The sequence below is a fragment of the Theobroma cacao genome, chromosome 3, assembly GCF_053813885.1.
Source record: "Theobroma cacao isolate CCN51 chromosome 3, ASM5381388v1, whole genome shotgun sequence".
NCBI lineage: Eukaryota > Viridiplantae > Streptophyta > Magnoliopsida > Malvales > Malvaceae > Theobroma > Theobroma cacao.
In genome coordinates, this window is record NC_142641.1 from 268,690 (window position 1) to 285,977 (window position 17,288).

General features: G+C 34.7%; 2 protein-coding genes across 2 annotated transcripts; both read right to left on the minus strand.

Moving 5' to 3' along the window:
* Positions 1-3,012: 3,012 nt before the first annotated feature.
* On the minus strand, positions 3,013-4,155 carry LOC18507123 (putative F-box protein At5g55150). The gene has a single exon (XM_007099500.3). The coding sequence runs from the start codon at positions 4,153-4,155 to the stop codon at positions 3,013-3,015; it is 1,143 nt and encodes a 380-aa protein (XP_007099562.3).
* Positions 4,156-9,514: 5,359 nt separating this feature from the next.
* On the minus strand, positions 9,515-10,182 carry LOC18603828 (uncharacterized). Its single transcript, XM_007036033.3, has one exon. The coding sequence runs from the start codon at positions 9,973-9,975 to the stop codon at positions 9,724-9,726; it is 252 nt and encodes an 83-aa protein (XP_007036095.3). The 5' UTR covers positions 9,976-10,182; the 3' UTR covers positions 9,515-9,723.
* Between the last annotated feature and the right edge of the window lie 7,106 nt (positions 10,183-17,288).

A 17,288-nucleotide genomic window follows, 5' to 3' on the forward strand; every position in this document is an offset into this window, starting at 1 on the left:
AAACCCTTGCTCAAATCGATTATAATCAAGCTTAATTAAATCGAGTTCCAAAAGGGATATTATTTTTTCAAATGAAATCTTAACTGTGAGACCTTGACCTTTATAGATTCGTAAAAGGAAGTATACGCGATATCCCTAATCAAGGGTAATTTCGTCATTTTCTTAGTAAGCCCATAAAAATAAGATTTTTAACAATATTATGGCCTAAGTAGGCCTAAGGCATAAATGGATGGTGAAATTAGGGGTAAAATAGAAAGAAAACCAAAATTTTGATGATTTTCACGGTAGGGGCAAAATGGCCATTTTTCATCCCGAGTTAAAATTTTAAGTTTTCATGAACTCGAGTATGTCTAGACCATTATGAATCTTGTTCCGGTGTCAAAAGAGCAAAAACATTGCATAAAAGATTGGAGGAGAATAAGCTAATTTGTGGAGGGGTAATTTGGTAATTTCAAGGGAATGGATAAGATTGGCTATAAATATCTTTCTTCCAGCAGCTTCTTCTCCCATTTTCCAGCAGCTTGTCTTCTTCTTCTTCTTCTCTTTCACGTTGCTTCCAACCTCCATGGAAGCTTGATATGGAGCTTGCATGATTTTCTCTCTCTAGCTCTAGTTTTCATACTTTTGAGCTCTTTTGAGTAGAACTCTTGTATTCTTTCACTCTCTCACTTCAAAACCCTTGATAAATCTTATTTTCATACTTTCTCTCATTAGTTGGGCATTATAGAGAGAGAAAGAGAGAATTATGCCATTTGTGTGGAAGCTATTGGAAGAGAATTCAACTACAAAGGAACCCTAGGGTAAGTGATGAATTAAGTTTGGTTTTTAGCTGTGAATAATGGCTAGTAATTTGGAGTATGAACTGTTTTATTGTTGAGTATGTTCATTACTTTTTAGTGATTAAGATAGTGAACATAGATAGCATTTAATGTGGCAATTGAAAGCTAGCTAAGATATAGCTTTTAGGGTTCATAGTGTGTGAATTGACCTATTGCTTATGCTAATGTGATCCTAGGTTCTAATGAAGTCCCATCCTTCCAATTGGATCATTAGGGGAAATAGAGTCAGCTAAAGGCTCAACAATAAGTCGGTGAGTGGACTGCCTATCAAAACTATTTTGGGAATGTGACTGTTTTGTACAAACTTTTCTTAAAAATGAGTACATTGGGAACAAGCTCTTGAGAAATGGTTTATGTTGTGACATGTGACTATTATTGATTCATGCACTACCAAATTGCGTTGATATATATACTTGAATATATTGTTGTGTAATGACATTGACTCGGCTATGTGCGAGTAAGGAGTGCGCATAAGCCGAGAATGATCCAGTTATGTGCGAGTAGGGAGTGCGCATAACCCGGTGATGAGCCAATCATGTGCGAGTAGGGAGTGCGCATGAGCTGGTGATGATGATGATGATGGGATGGTGATGATGATGATGATGGGTACACGTATTTATGTATACATATGTAAACATGTGTGTTATAAAAAATTTGTGAGTTATGTATATGGATGTAATGTATGTGAAATTCGGTATGTTAAACTTTGGGAAGTTGTTATGTATTTTTTATTGGTTTTGAATATTTAAGCAAGGTGGTTTTCTTTGGGAGAAAGGGAAATTTTACATTGGTGCCATGTATCTCGTTGCAACGAGAAACTCTAGGGTTTGAGAGCCTACACCAGAACTGGTTCTCGCTGCAGTGAGAATGAATCTCGCTGCAGCGAGATAGTCACTGTAGCTTCTCGCTGCAACCAAAAGGAATCCCGCTGCAGCGAGAAACTCTCTATTTCATCAGCTGAATTTCGTTGCAGCGAGGAACATTCTGTTTTTGGGTTACAATTTCGCTGCAGCGAGATTGAATCTCGTTGTAGTAAAAAAATTTTTGTTTTTGTCTCCTATCTTGTCTAATTGCTGCCCTATTTTTCATTTCTTTACTACCATATATGAGCATAGACTTCCAACATTAAGGACTAAATGAGTTAAGTTTAAAACGATGAGGTTTAGTGAGAAACCCTCGGCCAGTTAAGAAACCCTCATTTGGCTAATAACTTAATCCCAACGTCGCTGCAACGAAAATTCATTCTCGCTGCAGCGTAGCTATAGCGAAGATTCGTTGTCGTCTTTGACTTGCTTGCGTAATATTGAAGCTTTCATTATTCAAATGGTTAGTTATGTATGGATTCATGATTTTCAAATGATTAATCATTTAAGGGCTTGATGAGGGGTTTTTAATATGAATGGAACTAAATTGCATTGTTTTGAAACAAATGCATCATGATTTTGAATTCTCCCTTGTTGTTGCTTGTTCCCTTTCTTGTTCACTCACTGGGTTTATACTCACCGTTTTCAACTTCATGTTTTCAGATCACAAAGCAGCCGGTAACTAGGACAAGGTGTCCTTGTAGACTTGTATCCATATTTTGGTAGGTGTCTCGGTATTCAGTAGCTGTACATTCGTCTGAGTCTCTTCGTTGGAAGTCGAGTATTATTTTGTTGTGTATAGACAAACCTAATGTAAATTGTTAAGATACATGTTGTAGATAGTGTATATACACTTGTTTGGTATGCCAGTATGAGATGACAATATGTAGTATTATTTTGATTCTAAGTTATGAAATGTGACTTAACAGTTTATGGTGGAATGATAAACATGTCAGATTAATAGACTTGCTTGAGCTTAGTGGATTACGTCCATTGGGCCCATGCGCCGGTCATGGCCCGGAATTTGGGTTGTGACATTAACCTTAAACCTTATTTTTCAAGAAATAGGCCTTAGCTTTAACCAAACATCTTCCGAGAAATATACAAGAGAATAAATGGCCAGAACAACATGGGAGTGGAAATTTTTTTAAACTCACCACTAATATTTAACAAAAAATATCAAAGTGGAAACTTTTTCCTAAATCAACAGGTTGACACAAAATTGAGAAATTTGATAGATAACAAATGTGAACTAAAAGCTCTGAAAATATAAATAAATAAATAAAATCTGATAATTCATAAATGTTTTGTTAATGAAGGCATAGCTTAATCCAAAGCGGCGGGGAGAATGGAGAACGCAGATCCGGCACTTCGTCATCCTCGTCCTCGATATACTCCACAGCTTTATTGTTACAATTATAGATACCTATATCAGAGGCACTAGCTTCGGGATAAAAACGATTATCGTCATCTGTAAAGTAAATGCAATTAGACTTGCAACTAGGGTGATCAGTTGGCAAAACAGAGAACGTGCAACAATTTCCAAGAAACACGGAGTGGCCATTCAATGACAATATTTTTTCCCAATTCTTTGTGTGCAGGTCAAGTTTGAAAACCTCAAACCCCTCCGTTAAATTAGCATCTTCAACTCTTCCATTATCATAACTGAGCTCGTATCGATGAACATCACGAGTAATCATACAAAGATCGCCGCTTAAATCAACAATATATTTCTTATGACCACGATGGATGGTAGGTGGTGGTGGAGCGAATTCAACAATTTTTGGAGATGGTCTATTTAAGTCCTCGCATATAAAAAGTCGTCCCTCAACACATGCGGCAAAGAAATTACCATTGAAACAAATGACATCATCCAAAGCATAGTCACAAAAAATTTGAGTCCATTCTTGATCATCGGGCTTTGCAAAGGCTAAGGTCTTATCTTCGTACATTCCAAAACCCCAAATTATCATAATAATAGCATCAGGAGAAGTTGGACTTGAAGATAATAAAACTTTGTCTATAAGATATAAACGAGAATATTCTGGTGTATAGCAGGCAATATGATTGAAGGTGTGCATTGAAGGAAGGGAAAGGCTGGCTCTGGATAAAGGATTAAACAATCGAATTTCACCATCAAGACCAAGAGTGACCAACCAACCAAAAGGAGTGCCCCAACACCTCCTTTCTCGAATCTCTGGCAAATCGAGCTCAAGGATGATTTTTTTTGCATCAATGTTAAAACACCGTCTGTCACTATTCTCTTTTGCAGCAAGCATCAAACAAATAGGGAAATCGATTTTTTCGTCCTTGAGCAAAGCATGCCAAGATCGACAAACAACACCCATCCGAACACGATCTTGAATTGAATGAATCTTGTCGACAATGCATCTTAAAATATCACCGATAATATTACTCCAACTTGCGAAACTTTCTAACAATTCTGCTTTCATGATGGAGTAGAGAAGAAAAGCAACTTGGTTTTCTTTGTTTATGTGTACGAGAGTTATGGCATGGCATCTTCTTTTATATAGCAGGGACTTTATGATCTTTCCTAATCCTGGTAGAATACGATCTTTCCTTATCCTCGTAGGAATCATGAATTTAAGTGCAGTGGTTTATATAGCAGAAAGACCTTATGATCTTTCCCAATCCTTGTAGAATAGGATCTTTCCTTATCCTCGAAGAACTCTAGGAATCATGAATTTTATGGCTGTGGTGATGTAAAGTATAGTACAGTTAAGTAGGGACTATTAACGGAAAAGTAAATTGATTAAATTATTAGCTTATGATTTATGAATTGCTATATATTATTATATCATGTATTTTTGTATAGACTTACATATAGATAAGTTCAATTTTTTTTTTCCATCCCTCTTTAATTAATTAAATTGAATTATCTAATTTATCCATGAGGAAGAAAATGTTATCCCGGTCACTGCTTCTGTTTCTAATTTCTAGCCTTTAGCCCAAGTCCCATTACTTAAGTCTTGAACCAAAAAATAGTATATAGGCAAAATTTCTATCTTTTTTTTTTTTTTTTAAATCAAGATAAAATGTTGGGATGGGAGTAGGAGAAACTCAAAGTGGTTAAACACGTTGATACCTGCATTGGCTACAAAGATAAATACTGCTCGTTCCCCAGTTCCGTTCCCTAGTCCCTAGCTAGCTCGTTTCTAGTATTCCTTTGGTTTTTTTAATTCTATTTCGAAGGGTCTTAATTTATAAAAGAAAGGAAAGGGGGGATAAACGATTTATATATGCAGCATTCAAAAAGTCACTGATTTCCTAAGAAATTAAGTTCCATCACTTGATGACGAAAACTTATCGCTACTATATCATCTTTTCTTCATTAGGTAGTGTTGGTCTTGACTTGATGGAGCATGCATCGGAAATTAATATCCTTTTGTAGAAAAAAAGAAAGGAATTGATCGCAAATGAGGTAATTACCCATTTGCAACTCACAGTTGAATCTTTCTTTCGCTGGCTGGGTGTGCTACTTGTGCATACAAATCTTTTAGTTTCTGCCTGGTGAAGTGTAAACATGGGATTGAGTGATGTGAGTCATGCCAGTTGACTGAAAAGAGTTATGACTCCAGTTTTGGAGTCGTTTTGTTGACTCCCAAGAAAGCAATTGAATTTAACAAAGAAAAGAAGATATATGCCAACCTGGAGGTTTATGCTAGGAAATTAAATTCTCAAAGGAGAAAGATACATGGATATCATTGATCTCAAACTTATACAGGGAGCTGGAAAATAGGATTAGAGACAATATGGAAGGCTCTAGGATTTTTTTGTAGAATCTGATATGAAAGTAAGAAAAAATGCAAAAAAAAATGGTGTTGACTGTGTATAGAGAGAAAGGAAGAAAACAGAGAAGCGGATGAAGAGAAAAATGCTTCATTAGTCAGCAAACTCAAAATATATACAAGCATCATGTGGTTAACACTTGTTTACAGGGGAAATAGAGTCAGCTAAAGGCTCAACAATAAGTCGGTGAGTGGACTGCCTATCAAAACTATTTTGGGAATGTGACTGTTTTGTACAAAGTGTTTGAATGATTTTATACAAATTTTCTTAAAAATGAGTACCTTGGGAACAAGCTCTTGAGAAATGGTTTATGTTGTGACATGTGACTATTATTGATTCATGCACTACCAAATTGCGTTGATATATATACTTAAATATATTGATGTGTAATGACATTGACTCGGCTATGTGCGAGTAAGGAGTGCGCATAAGCCGAGAATGATCCAGTTATGTGCGAGTAGGGAGTGCGCATAACCCGGTGATGAGCCAACCATGTGCGAGTAGGGAGTGCGCATGAGCTGGTGATGATGATGATGATGGGATGGTGTGCATGATGATGATGGGTACACGTATTTATGTATACATATGTAAACATGTGTGTTATAAGAAATTTGTGAGTTATGTATATGGATGTAATGTATGTGAAATTCGGTATGTTAAACTTTGGGAAGTTGTTATGTATTTTTTATTGGTTTTGAATATTTAAGCAAGGTGGTTTTCTTTGGGAGAAAGGGAAATTTTACATTGGTGCCATGTATCTCGCTGCAACGAGAAACTCTAGGGTTTGAGAGCCTTCACCAGAACTGGTTCTCGCTGCAGTGAGAATGAATCTCGCTGCAGCGAGATGGTCACTGTAGCTTCTCGCTGCAACCAAAAGGAATCCCGCTGCAGCGAGAAACTCTCTATTTCATCAGCTGAATTTCGTTGCAGCGAGGAACATTCTGTTTTTGGGTTACAATTTCGCTACAGCGAGATTGAATCTCGTTGTAGCGAAATTTTTTTTGTTTTTGTCTCCTATCTTGTCTAATTGCTGCCCTATTTTTCATTTCTTTACTACCATATCTGAGCATAGACTTCCAACATTAAGGACTAAATGAGTTAAGTTAAAAACGATGAGGTTTAGTGAGAAACCCTCGGCCAGTTAAGAAACCCTCATTTGGCTAATAACTTAATCCCAATGTCGCTGCAACGAAAATTCATTCTCGCTGCAGCGTAGCTATAGCGAAGATTCGTTGTCGTCTTTGACTTGCTTGCATAATATTGAAGCTTTCATTATTCAAATGGTTCGTTATGTATGGATTCATGATTTTCAAATGATTAAAATATAAATTTGTTGACTAGTTATAGGCCAAACTTATCCATTCTCTTAAAATTATGAAAATGCCCTTGACTAGTTAGCTTGTTCTCATGCAGCCCTTTGTGCAATCTTTTTACTCCTTTGACACCGGGACAAGATCCATAAAGGTCTAGACATACTCGGGTTCATGAAAACTTAAAATTTTAATCCGAGGTGAAAAATAACCATTTTACCCCTACCGTGAAAATTATTGTCATTTCTAGTTTTCTTCGTGTTTTCATCATTACACGTCATTTATGCAATCTTATGCCTATTTAGACCTTAAAATATCATAAAACTTTCTTTTGGGAGCTTATTAGATAAAATGATGAAACTACCCTTGGCTCATATTATTACATCTATGCTTAGTTACAAGCCTATAAAGGTTGGGGTCTCATAGTTTAGGTTGTATTTTCATAGTTTCAGCACAAAAATCTTAAATTATTTGTATTTTCTTAACTTTTATTCAAATTTGGCACTATTTCAGTGACTTTTCGATGGCATGATGGGTACCAATTAAAAGTTCTTGAAAAGATATTTTCAATGGTTTTTGTAACATGTCGTTTGGCTTTATGGTTAGGAAGATACGAATTTTTAACGTTAATTGAAAACCTAATTTTCAACAGTTTTGATAACCCAATTTTGGGTCATCGGAACTCCATATTCTAATAACATTTTGAGTCATTTCTTTGAGGGTTTGTAGTATGAAATGAGATGTTTAATTTGGCATCAATGGCTGGGTTAGAGACTTCTTGTGTTAAGAGAATTAAAGCTTCAAAGTATATTCGTTGATACTAAAAACTAAAAAATCTAAGTATTTCTCTGATGATTTCTAAACATTTGGCTTTCGAAACTTGGGAATTTTATGTTCTTTTTAATCAAAACAAATTTTGTTGTTATAGTATGATATGAATACTTCAAGCTGGTGTTGATTTTATCACTAGAAACAATTCGGTTAAGAGTTACAAGAGCTCAAATTAGGCCAAACGGCCATCTAGATTCTGAAATTTCAAAAATTAGGAAACTATTTTTTTTATTTTTTAAAAATTTGATTTTAATTAATGATTAACAAAATTCTGCTATAAACTTTATAAATATTGGATATGTGATTTTTACTGTATTTTTATATCTAAAAGTATATATATATATATATATATATATATATATATTAAAAATTTATTTCTTAAATTAGTAGATTTCATAAAAATATCAAAAATTAAGGAAAAATTACAAATATGATTTTTCTATATGAATTTAATATTATCTTTCTATCATAAATTAAAATCGTTACCGATTTTATGATTTAAGTTTAATTCTCAACTTTATTTGAAATTATTTTAATTCAAAATATATATAATAGTAAAATATTATCTTATTAATAAACAATGTTGCTAAATTTCAATTGAGGTCACTACATGCCCTAAGTGCTTAAGATGGTTAATGGAAAGTTGCTTGTAAGATTTGTTGCAAATTCAGTTCTGATTTTGTATATATATTTTCTTGATATATTAGGCTACTATGAGGATTTTCTGAGTTGTTGCTTGATAATGAACTTGACAATCAGCTAAGTGACTGAAATCCCTTCGGTGTTTTCGCATATTAAAATTTGCCTCAATGTGATTTTCATACTTGTACATGATATTTTGTGCCATGGTTTGTTAAATCAGATAAGCATGCTAATATATGTAAGTAAATATGATCTCTATGTTGATTTTTGGAATATGATTTTTGATTTTGAAATTTGTATATGACTTTGTATAATGTATGCATATATGTTTTCATGAATATAAACATAAATATTTAATCTAAAATGAATATGTTTTTGATGTGTATGAGATATGCTTGAGAAGTTGATATACTGTTTTATGAAATTTGGTAAATATATGTTTCTGTTTTGTCTCCTAGTATGGCTATGCTCTGACCTTGCCAATGGGGGTTAAATGTTGGCCATGTCGACATGTAGCTGTGATTAGATATCGATCTCCCAACCGTACCACTAATTACAGAATAGTGGTATTTGTGATATCTGTTCAATACAACCAATGGTTGCTTTTGATATATTCATGACCTGTGCCATCGTGGTTAATTGTGGATTTATTTCTAACCTATGCTATAGGGGTTATGTGTAGTTGTAGCATGTTATAGGAGACCATCAAAATCTATAATTTTGTGAAATTTATATTTTATATTTCAAATGAAATCTTAACACAACAAAGATAAGAGGTGGAGTGGTTTACAGCCCCCTACAAGTAATACCATAAATGAGATATAAAGGGTAATTAAATATCCAAAGGGGTAACTCGTAGCCTAATCTACTCATCTCAAAGTCAAAACTGCTCCCTTAGCGGAGTAGCGTAGCCAACCCTCTATAAATCTAAGACTAGAGATGTTAATAGAGTGACGCCCGCTATGCCTACGGGGGGGGGGGGGGGGTGGCGGCGGTGGGTAGACGAGAAGAAGAAGCTGTCAAACGCCCGCTATATGCCTACCAAACCTTACCCATTTCATACTGGAATTGGGTTAGATTGGCTTGGATTGGGTTGGCTTCTTCTTCTTGCCTGTTTCATTCATTCTAGAAAAAAAACCAAGTACTTTAGTTGTTTTGTCACGCCAGCCTCAAGGTCAACTCATCAACAAGCACGAAGAAAAAGATATGGACATCAAAGTTTCAGATCTCAAATATTACAACAGCCCATGCGGCCTTTATATTCATTTATTTACATGAAAAACAAAGCAATAAACAAATGATTCATATCATGAGTAAAATATGACGACAAAACCAAAAGATAGTATACAAACCAAAAGAGAATAACCAAAGCTTAAAGTCCAACTCAAGCTTAACATGGTATGAGGGGTGCAGGAGAGAATCCTATTCCTAGTGTTTCTGGGTGGTCTTGTGGTACTTTTCTTTGATCCAATGAATTCCCAAAGAGGTTCCTTCTTTGACCTTCTTCACCCCAGTTGAAGCCACCGCTTTGGTCTTCCCAAGCCCTTCTCCTACCTTCTGCTTGTACTTTGCGGTGCTGCTCTTCGTGTTTTTGTTCTGAGTGGTGCTGACAGGGGTTGGGTCGCTGTAGTCCCACTGATCGGCCCATGATGTACCGTAAGAGGAGTTGTTTCCTTCCATTGCGTTTCCTTCTTCCTGTTGTTTTATGGAGAAAGCATGGGAGGGGGTTTTCAGTTTTGAGCAGATCAGGAATATTGCTTGAAGGAGGAGATGAAGAATTACGTTAAGAGAAGAAGAAAGGGAAGGGGATTGGGTATTTGATGGAAAGTAAGAAAGGTAAGAAACGGTTGGCCTGATTCCTAAGTTTGGTTTTCATCGTCCACGCCTCGCCTCGCATCCTTTATAGGCATTAACGAAATCATGTTGGTCCAACTAAGGAATATGGGACCCACCTTTGGATTTCAACACGTGTGATTGCTCATTGCAAGGAATTGAGGTTCTCCTCTCTCAAAGGACAAAAATGACCTCTTCTTCAACTATAAAAAAAATAGTTGTAGAAAGCGGAGGAATGAAATTTTGGATTTAGAAAAAGCGTGAAGGGCAGTGTAGTAAATATGCCCAAACAATTCAATAAAAGGAAGAAGAAAAGAAAGCTACAGAAGCGCGTATTTTCTTAAGCTTCTGGAATTATGAAAAAAAAAAAAGAATATTTGGAGTTGGGCAATTTGACCGAAACCTCTATTAGTCACGCACGCATAGTCAACCGACCGCCCTGTCCAAGAAGCTTCAGCTGTCGTCATGGCCCATGCCATCGCCGCCCCTCCAGCTTAAATTCTGCGTTCTAATTGCCTATAACATCCCTCACAAAATATATATTATAAAAATATTTAAATTTATTAAACTATAATTTTATAAAAATAAATGAGTAGATATTGTTTTATTATTTTATTTATTTACAGTTATAACTTGAGTACTTTAGTAATTTAAAAATAGAAGTAGGGGTATTTAAGTAAACAAAGAAATTTTAATTAATATTTGTTTTTATTTATCATGTTTAAGATAAAGGGATCAAGGTCAATTTAGTTATTTAACCATATCATATTAAATCATGTTAAAAGAGAAGTTAAAGACAATTACCACATTAAAAGGAAAAACAGATAGTGAAAGTTAAGCTAGTTTTACATTACCACACTTTAAAAGAATAGGGAGAAAAGTTAACGTCATTTTATTTGATCAAACTCAAACTATAGACACTCAGAAGAGTTTAACACTAAAGAAGAAGAAAGACAGAGAAAAGAAAAAAGTATTCAAGGGATTGCTGATTAAGGTATGTTTATGTCACGACCCAAATTTCGGGTCATAACCCGCGCATGGACCCAATGAACGTAATCCACTAAGCCCAAGCAAACATATTAATCTGACATGTTTATCATTCCATCATAAACTGCTAAGTCACATTTCATAACTTAGAATCAAAATAATACTACACATTGCCATCTTATACTGACATACCAAACGAGTGTATATACATTGTTTGCAACATGTATATTAACAATTGACATTGGGTTCGTCTATACACAACAAAATAATACTCGACTTCCAGCGGAGGACTCGGACGAATGTACAGCTACTGAATGTCGAGACACCTACCAAAAGATGGATACAAGTCTACAAGGACACCTCGTTCTAATTACCGGCTGCCTCGTGATCTGAAAACATGAAGTTGAAAACAGTGAGTGAACAAGGAAGGGAACAAGCAACAACAAGGGAGAATTTAAAATCATGATGTACTTGTTTCAAAACAATGCAATTTAGTTCCATTCATATTAAAAACCCATCATCACGCCCTTAAATGATTAATCATTTGAAAATCATGAACCCATACATAACGAACCATTTGAAGAATGAAAGCTTCAATGATACTCAAGCAAGTCAAATACAACAACAAATCTTCGCTGCAGCGACATTGGGATTAAGTTATTAGCCGAACGAGGGTTTCTCAACTGGCCGAGGGTTTCTCACTAAAACTTCTCATTTTAAACTTAACTCATTTACTCCTTAATGTTAGAAGTCCATGCTCCAATATGGTAGCAAAGAAGTGAAAAATAGGACAGCAATTGGACAAGATAGAAGACAAAAACAGAAGGTTTTTCGCTACAACAAGATTTAATCTCGTTGTAGCGAAATTGTGACCCAGAAACAGAATGTTTCTCGCTGCAGCGAAATTGTAACCTAGAAACAGAAAGTTTTTCGCTGCAGCGAGAAGCTACTGTGTCATTCTTGCTACAGCGAAAATGCATCCTCGCTGTAGTGAGTTTTCGGCCAGCTTACCCCTCCAAAACCCGAGGGTTTCTCTCTGCAGCGGGAATGATTTTTGCTGCAGTGAGAAACAGGGCACCAATTCAAAATTTACCCTTCTTCCAAAGCAAAAACCACCCTGCTGAAATGTCTAAATCAACATGAAACACATAACAATTTCCCAAGGTTTAACATGTCAAGTTTCACATGCATTACAACCATAAACCATTATCCATTAATTTCCTATAACACACATATTTACATAAGTATATATGTATACGTATATACCCATCATCATCATACACACCATCCCATCATCATCATTACCAGCTTATGCGCACTCCCTACTCGCACATGGCTGGGTCATCACCAGGTTATACGCACTCCCTACTCACACATAACCGGGTCATCCTCGGCTTATGCGCACTCCCTACTCGCACATAACCGAGTCAATATAATTACACAACACTATATTCAAACATATATGTATATCAACATAATGCAGCTGCATAGATGTCACGACCCGGAACCTCCCTTGGGCCCACGACAACCGTTGCGACGTCTCGATTTACACTCATTATCTGAAATATCAATCGAAACCCCGCAAGGCTTACGTATCAGTTTCTTGCCTTTCTTGTGAGCAATCGTTGTTAAACATTATGTTTTAAACAATTACCAATCATTTCCAGCTCAAGTAAATCAAAAGACAAAATTATTTTAAAAGGATTTATAGACAAATATTACTATTTAAAATATTGATTAAAATATAGCATCTTTATATAATACAATATTTATAGAAACACGTGTAAAAATCTTTTGTAACTTAGAAGTAAAATAAATTCATACATACAATAATTTACAAAGTTATAATGTACAATAATAATTACAATGACAAGTGGTCCATAAATACATCAAGTGTTGGTGATAGTAACCTACTGTCTGTGTGATAGAGGGGTCAATTAGAATCCTCGACAAAATCAAGTTTCTACAAGCTACCACAGGCCTTAAAATATTTAGAAAGGAGGTGGGTGAGATTTTGCAACCCCAATGAGTAAACAGACATTATCATAAATATCTAAAGGCGAGTAACATGGAGGCAAGTTTAAACAACAAATTACAAACCATTTCATAAGGTTTTCAATTTATTTCTTAAACCATAAAATATTTGTAATTTACCAAAACAGTTGTTAATGCTTATAACTTTTATTAAAAATAAGGCTCAAGTCAAAACTAGTCCTCGAGGATACCTTGACCGAGGCATCTAACCAAGTCTGCCAAGGTTGTTAAGGTATTTACATGTTAAACACATGTTAGTTTTGAAAACAAGTCGCTCCTTGGCGTTGGTCGAGTTACACATTTACGTGGGGGTTCGACGTGAAGTGAGCTCTAACACTACCCCGGGAGTTACCCTCATCGCCTCTACAACCGGAGTAACTATATAACCGGGTTTACCGTGCCCCTCTAATAAGCAGTCCACAGAACCCCGTCACTGTAGTGACTAAACCCACCAATTTTAATAAAATTTTGATAGTATAACGTGGCTTTTATTTATTTACCCAGCCTGCATAGTAAAAGACAGCTTACATAAATTTTCAATGCAATTATAAAATATAACCACATATACTCATATATCATAAGCCATTAATAGGAAAATATATTTTTCAAGACAATTGACAGCCTCCAATTACTCAATTTTATAATCAATAGCTTCTTATTTCAGAAAATCAAGACAATATATTTACTTGTCACATTTATTTCTAAAACATCAAAAATCTCATTTTAATCTCATTTTCGTTTCATAAAATCCATGAAGAGCATTTAAAAATAAACTCTAGATAATTTACAATAATAATAGGTTTACTCACCGTTTGTACAAATTAAATGCTTTCTAGGTGCCCTGATCACTGTTCGTCGGGTATGACTTCCTTGCCTTTACCGGAAGGCTCTCCTCCTAGACACATTGTAAAAATTTCATAATTTACCACATTGATGCTAAATCACTATATAATTGACTTAAATCCTATACTAATGCATGGTATGAAATGCAATAGCCTAAAACAGCTTAAACGCGGTATTAACCTATTTTTGACACTTTACTCGATAAATTGCTAACGCGCTCTATTTTAGCTCTTAATTGTCCCATTTTCTCTCCAACATTTCTAACCATTAAATATCAACCAATAATCTTCTAAAATCACCAAAATCAGCTCACTTTTCTCCTTGAAAAATTTGGCCAAAAATGGGACATTAACTAGGTAAATTTACCACTTTGTTTTTCTATCACATTTAACCATTTTTCATCATTTTCTCTTCATTTCTCATAGAATAAAAATCAGTTCATCATCATTGTACATCATTGAAGATTCGGCCAAGGGTGGGTATTGTGAAAATTTCATGCTTTCTTGCCCAATTTGATTTCTATGCACATTTAACTAACTAAAACTATCAATTTAACTAAAAATCAAAACATAAGAATTTCAAATTCCTCCCCCTTGAAATTCGGCCAGCCCTTGGTATCAATTTTTGATCTCTCTCCTCAAGCATGCTAAATGGAAACAAAGCCATAAGAAAGATAGAAATCAAGCTAAAGTCAAAAAATCTTACCGTTAGACGCGTAAACGGACAAAAAACGTAATTTTCCCTTTGAATTTTCTAGTTTTCCTTTGGTTTTGCTCTTTTCTTCCTTTCCTCTCTATTTTCTCTCTTGTTCTCTCCTTATGGCTGGCCATCACCTGATGTGGGGTTTAAATGGGTTGACTTTCCTTTAAAAAATATTAAATTATTAAAAAGTGTCATATGTCACTTTCACATTGGCCCGTTTTTAAAATTTCGTCCTTTAAACTTCAATTTTTCACCACTTAGAATACCATAGTTATTCATACCAAAAATAAATAAATCCTATAATTTTGACAAGTTTTGGATGGTGAAAATTACGGTTTTTACCCCGGAGCGACAAAATTATTGTTTTGCCAATATGTTTAGAAAATTATCGGAATTGAAATTTTTCACTTCCTATCATTAAATTATACTCCAAATAGTTAATCTTGGTAAAAAATTTCACTCCATGATCAAATTATTATCTTAGGTGGCAAAATGACGATTTTACCCCTAAATATCAAAATTTTTAATTTTTTCCAAAATGAACCCTCGAACTCTGAATAATCATTTTTAGTCATTCCGGGACTATAAAATATTAAATTTCATCCTACGATTCCTATTTGAACTAGTTTGAGGTTAAATCAACTCAAGTGTACCTTTAGGTACAATACCGGGTTTCGTCTATTCTTAGGAACTTTCCTAGCATAATAACATGCTACTCAGTGCATGTATGTTATGACATGTGTTTATAGGGTCAGGTTTTACAATAGAAATCCATAATAACGACATATCATAACATAAATCATTTCTCAAGAGCTTGTTCCCAAGGCATTCATTTTTTAGAAAAGTTGTACAAAATCATTCAAACACTTGTACAAAACAGTCATATTCCCAAAATAATTTTGATAGGCAATCCACTCACCGATTTATTGTTGAGCCTTTAGTTGACTCTAATTCCCCTAATGATCCAATTGGAAGGATGAGACTTCATTATAACCTAGGATCACATTAGCATAAGCAATAAGTCAATTCATACACTATGAATCCTAAAAGCTATCTCTTAGCTAGCGTTCAATTACCACATTAAATGGCTATCTATGTTCACTATCTTAATCACTAAAAAGTAATGAACATACTTAACAATAAAACAGCTCATACTCCCAATTACTAGCCATTATTCATAGCTAAAAACCAAGCTTAATTCATCACTTACCCTAGGGCTCTTTTGTAGTCGAATTCTCTTCCAATAGCTTTCAAATCAATGAGGTAATTCTCTCTTTCTCTCTCTAAAATGCCCAACTAGTGAGAGAAAATATGGAAATAAACTTTACCAAGGGTTTTGAAGTGAGAGAGTGAAAGAATATTAAGGTTTTAGTCAAAAGGGCTCAAACGTATGAAAACTAGAGCTAGAGAGAGAATTTTGCAAGCTACATATCAAGCTTCCATGGAGGTTTTGAAGAAACATGAGAGAGAAGAAGAAGAAAAAGACAAGCTGCTGGAAAATGGGAGAAGAAGCTGCTGGAAGAAAGTATTTATAGGCCAAACTTATCCATTCTCTTAAAATTATGAAAATGCCCTTGACTAGTTAGCTTGTTCTCATGCAGCCCTTTGTGCAATCTTTTTACTCCTTTGACACCGGGACAAGATCCATAAAGGTCTAGACATACTCGGGTTCATGAAAACTTAAAATTTTAATCCGAGGTGAAAAATAACCATTTTACCCCTACCGTGAAAATTATTGTCATTTCTAGTTTTCTTCGTGTTTTCATCATTACACGTCATTTATGCAATCTTATGCCTATTTAGACCTTAAAATATCATAAAACTTTCTTTTGGGAGCTTATTAGATAAAATGATGAAACTACCCTTGGCTCATATTATTACATCTATGCTTAGTTACAAGCCTATAAAGGTTGGGGTCTCATAGTTTAGGTTGTATTTTCATAGTTTCAGCACAAAAATCTTAAATTATTTGTATTTTCTTAACTTTTATTCAAATTTGGCACTATTTCAGTGACTTTTCGATGGCATGATGGGTACCAATTAAAAGTTCTTGAAAAGATATTTTCAATGGTTTTTGTAACATGTCGTTTGGCTTTATGGTTAGGAAGATACGAATTTTTAACGTTAATTGAAAACCTAATTTTCAACAGTTTTGATAACCCAATTTTGGGTCATCGGAACTCCATATTCTAATAACATTTTGAGTCATTTCTTTGAGGGTTTGTAGTATGAAATGAGATGTTTAATTTGGCATCAATGGCTGGGTTAGAGACTTCTTGTGTTAAGAGAATTAAAGCTTCAAAGTATATTCGTTGATACTAAAAACTAAAAAATCTAAGTATTTCTCTGATGATTTCTAAACATTTGGCTTTCGAAACTTGGGAATTTTATGTTCTTTTTAATCAAAACAAATTTTGTTGTTATAGTATGATATGAATACTTCAAGCTGGTGTTGATTTTATCACTAGAAACAATTCGGTTAAGAGTTACAAGAGCTCAAATTAGGCCAAACGGCCATCTAGATTCTGAAATTTCAAAAATTAGGAAACTATTTTTTTTTATTTTTTAAAAATTTGATTTTAATTAATGATTAA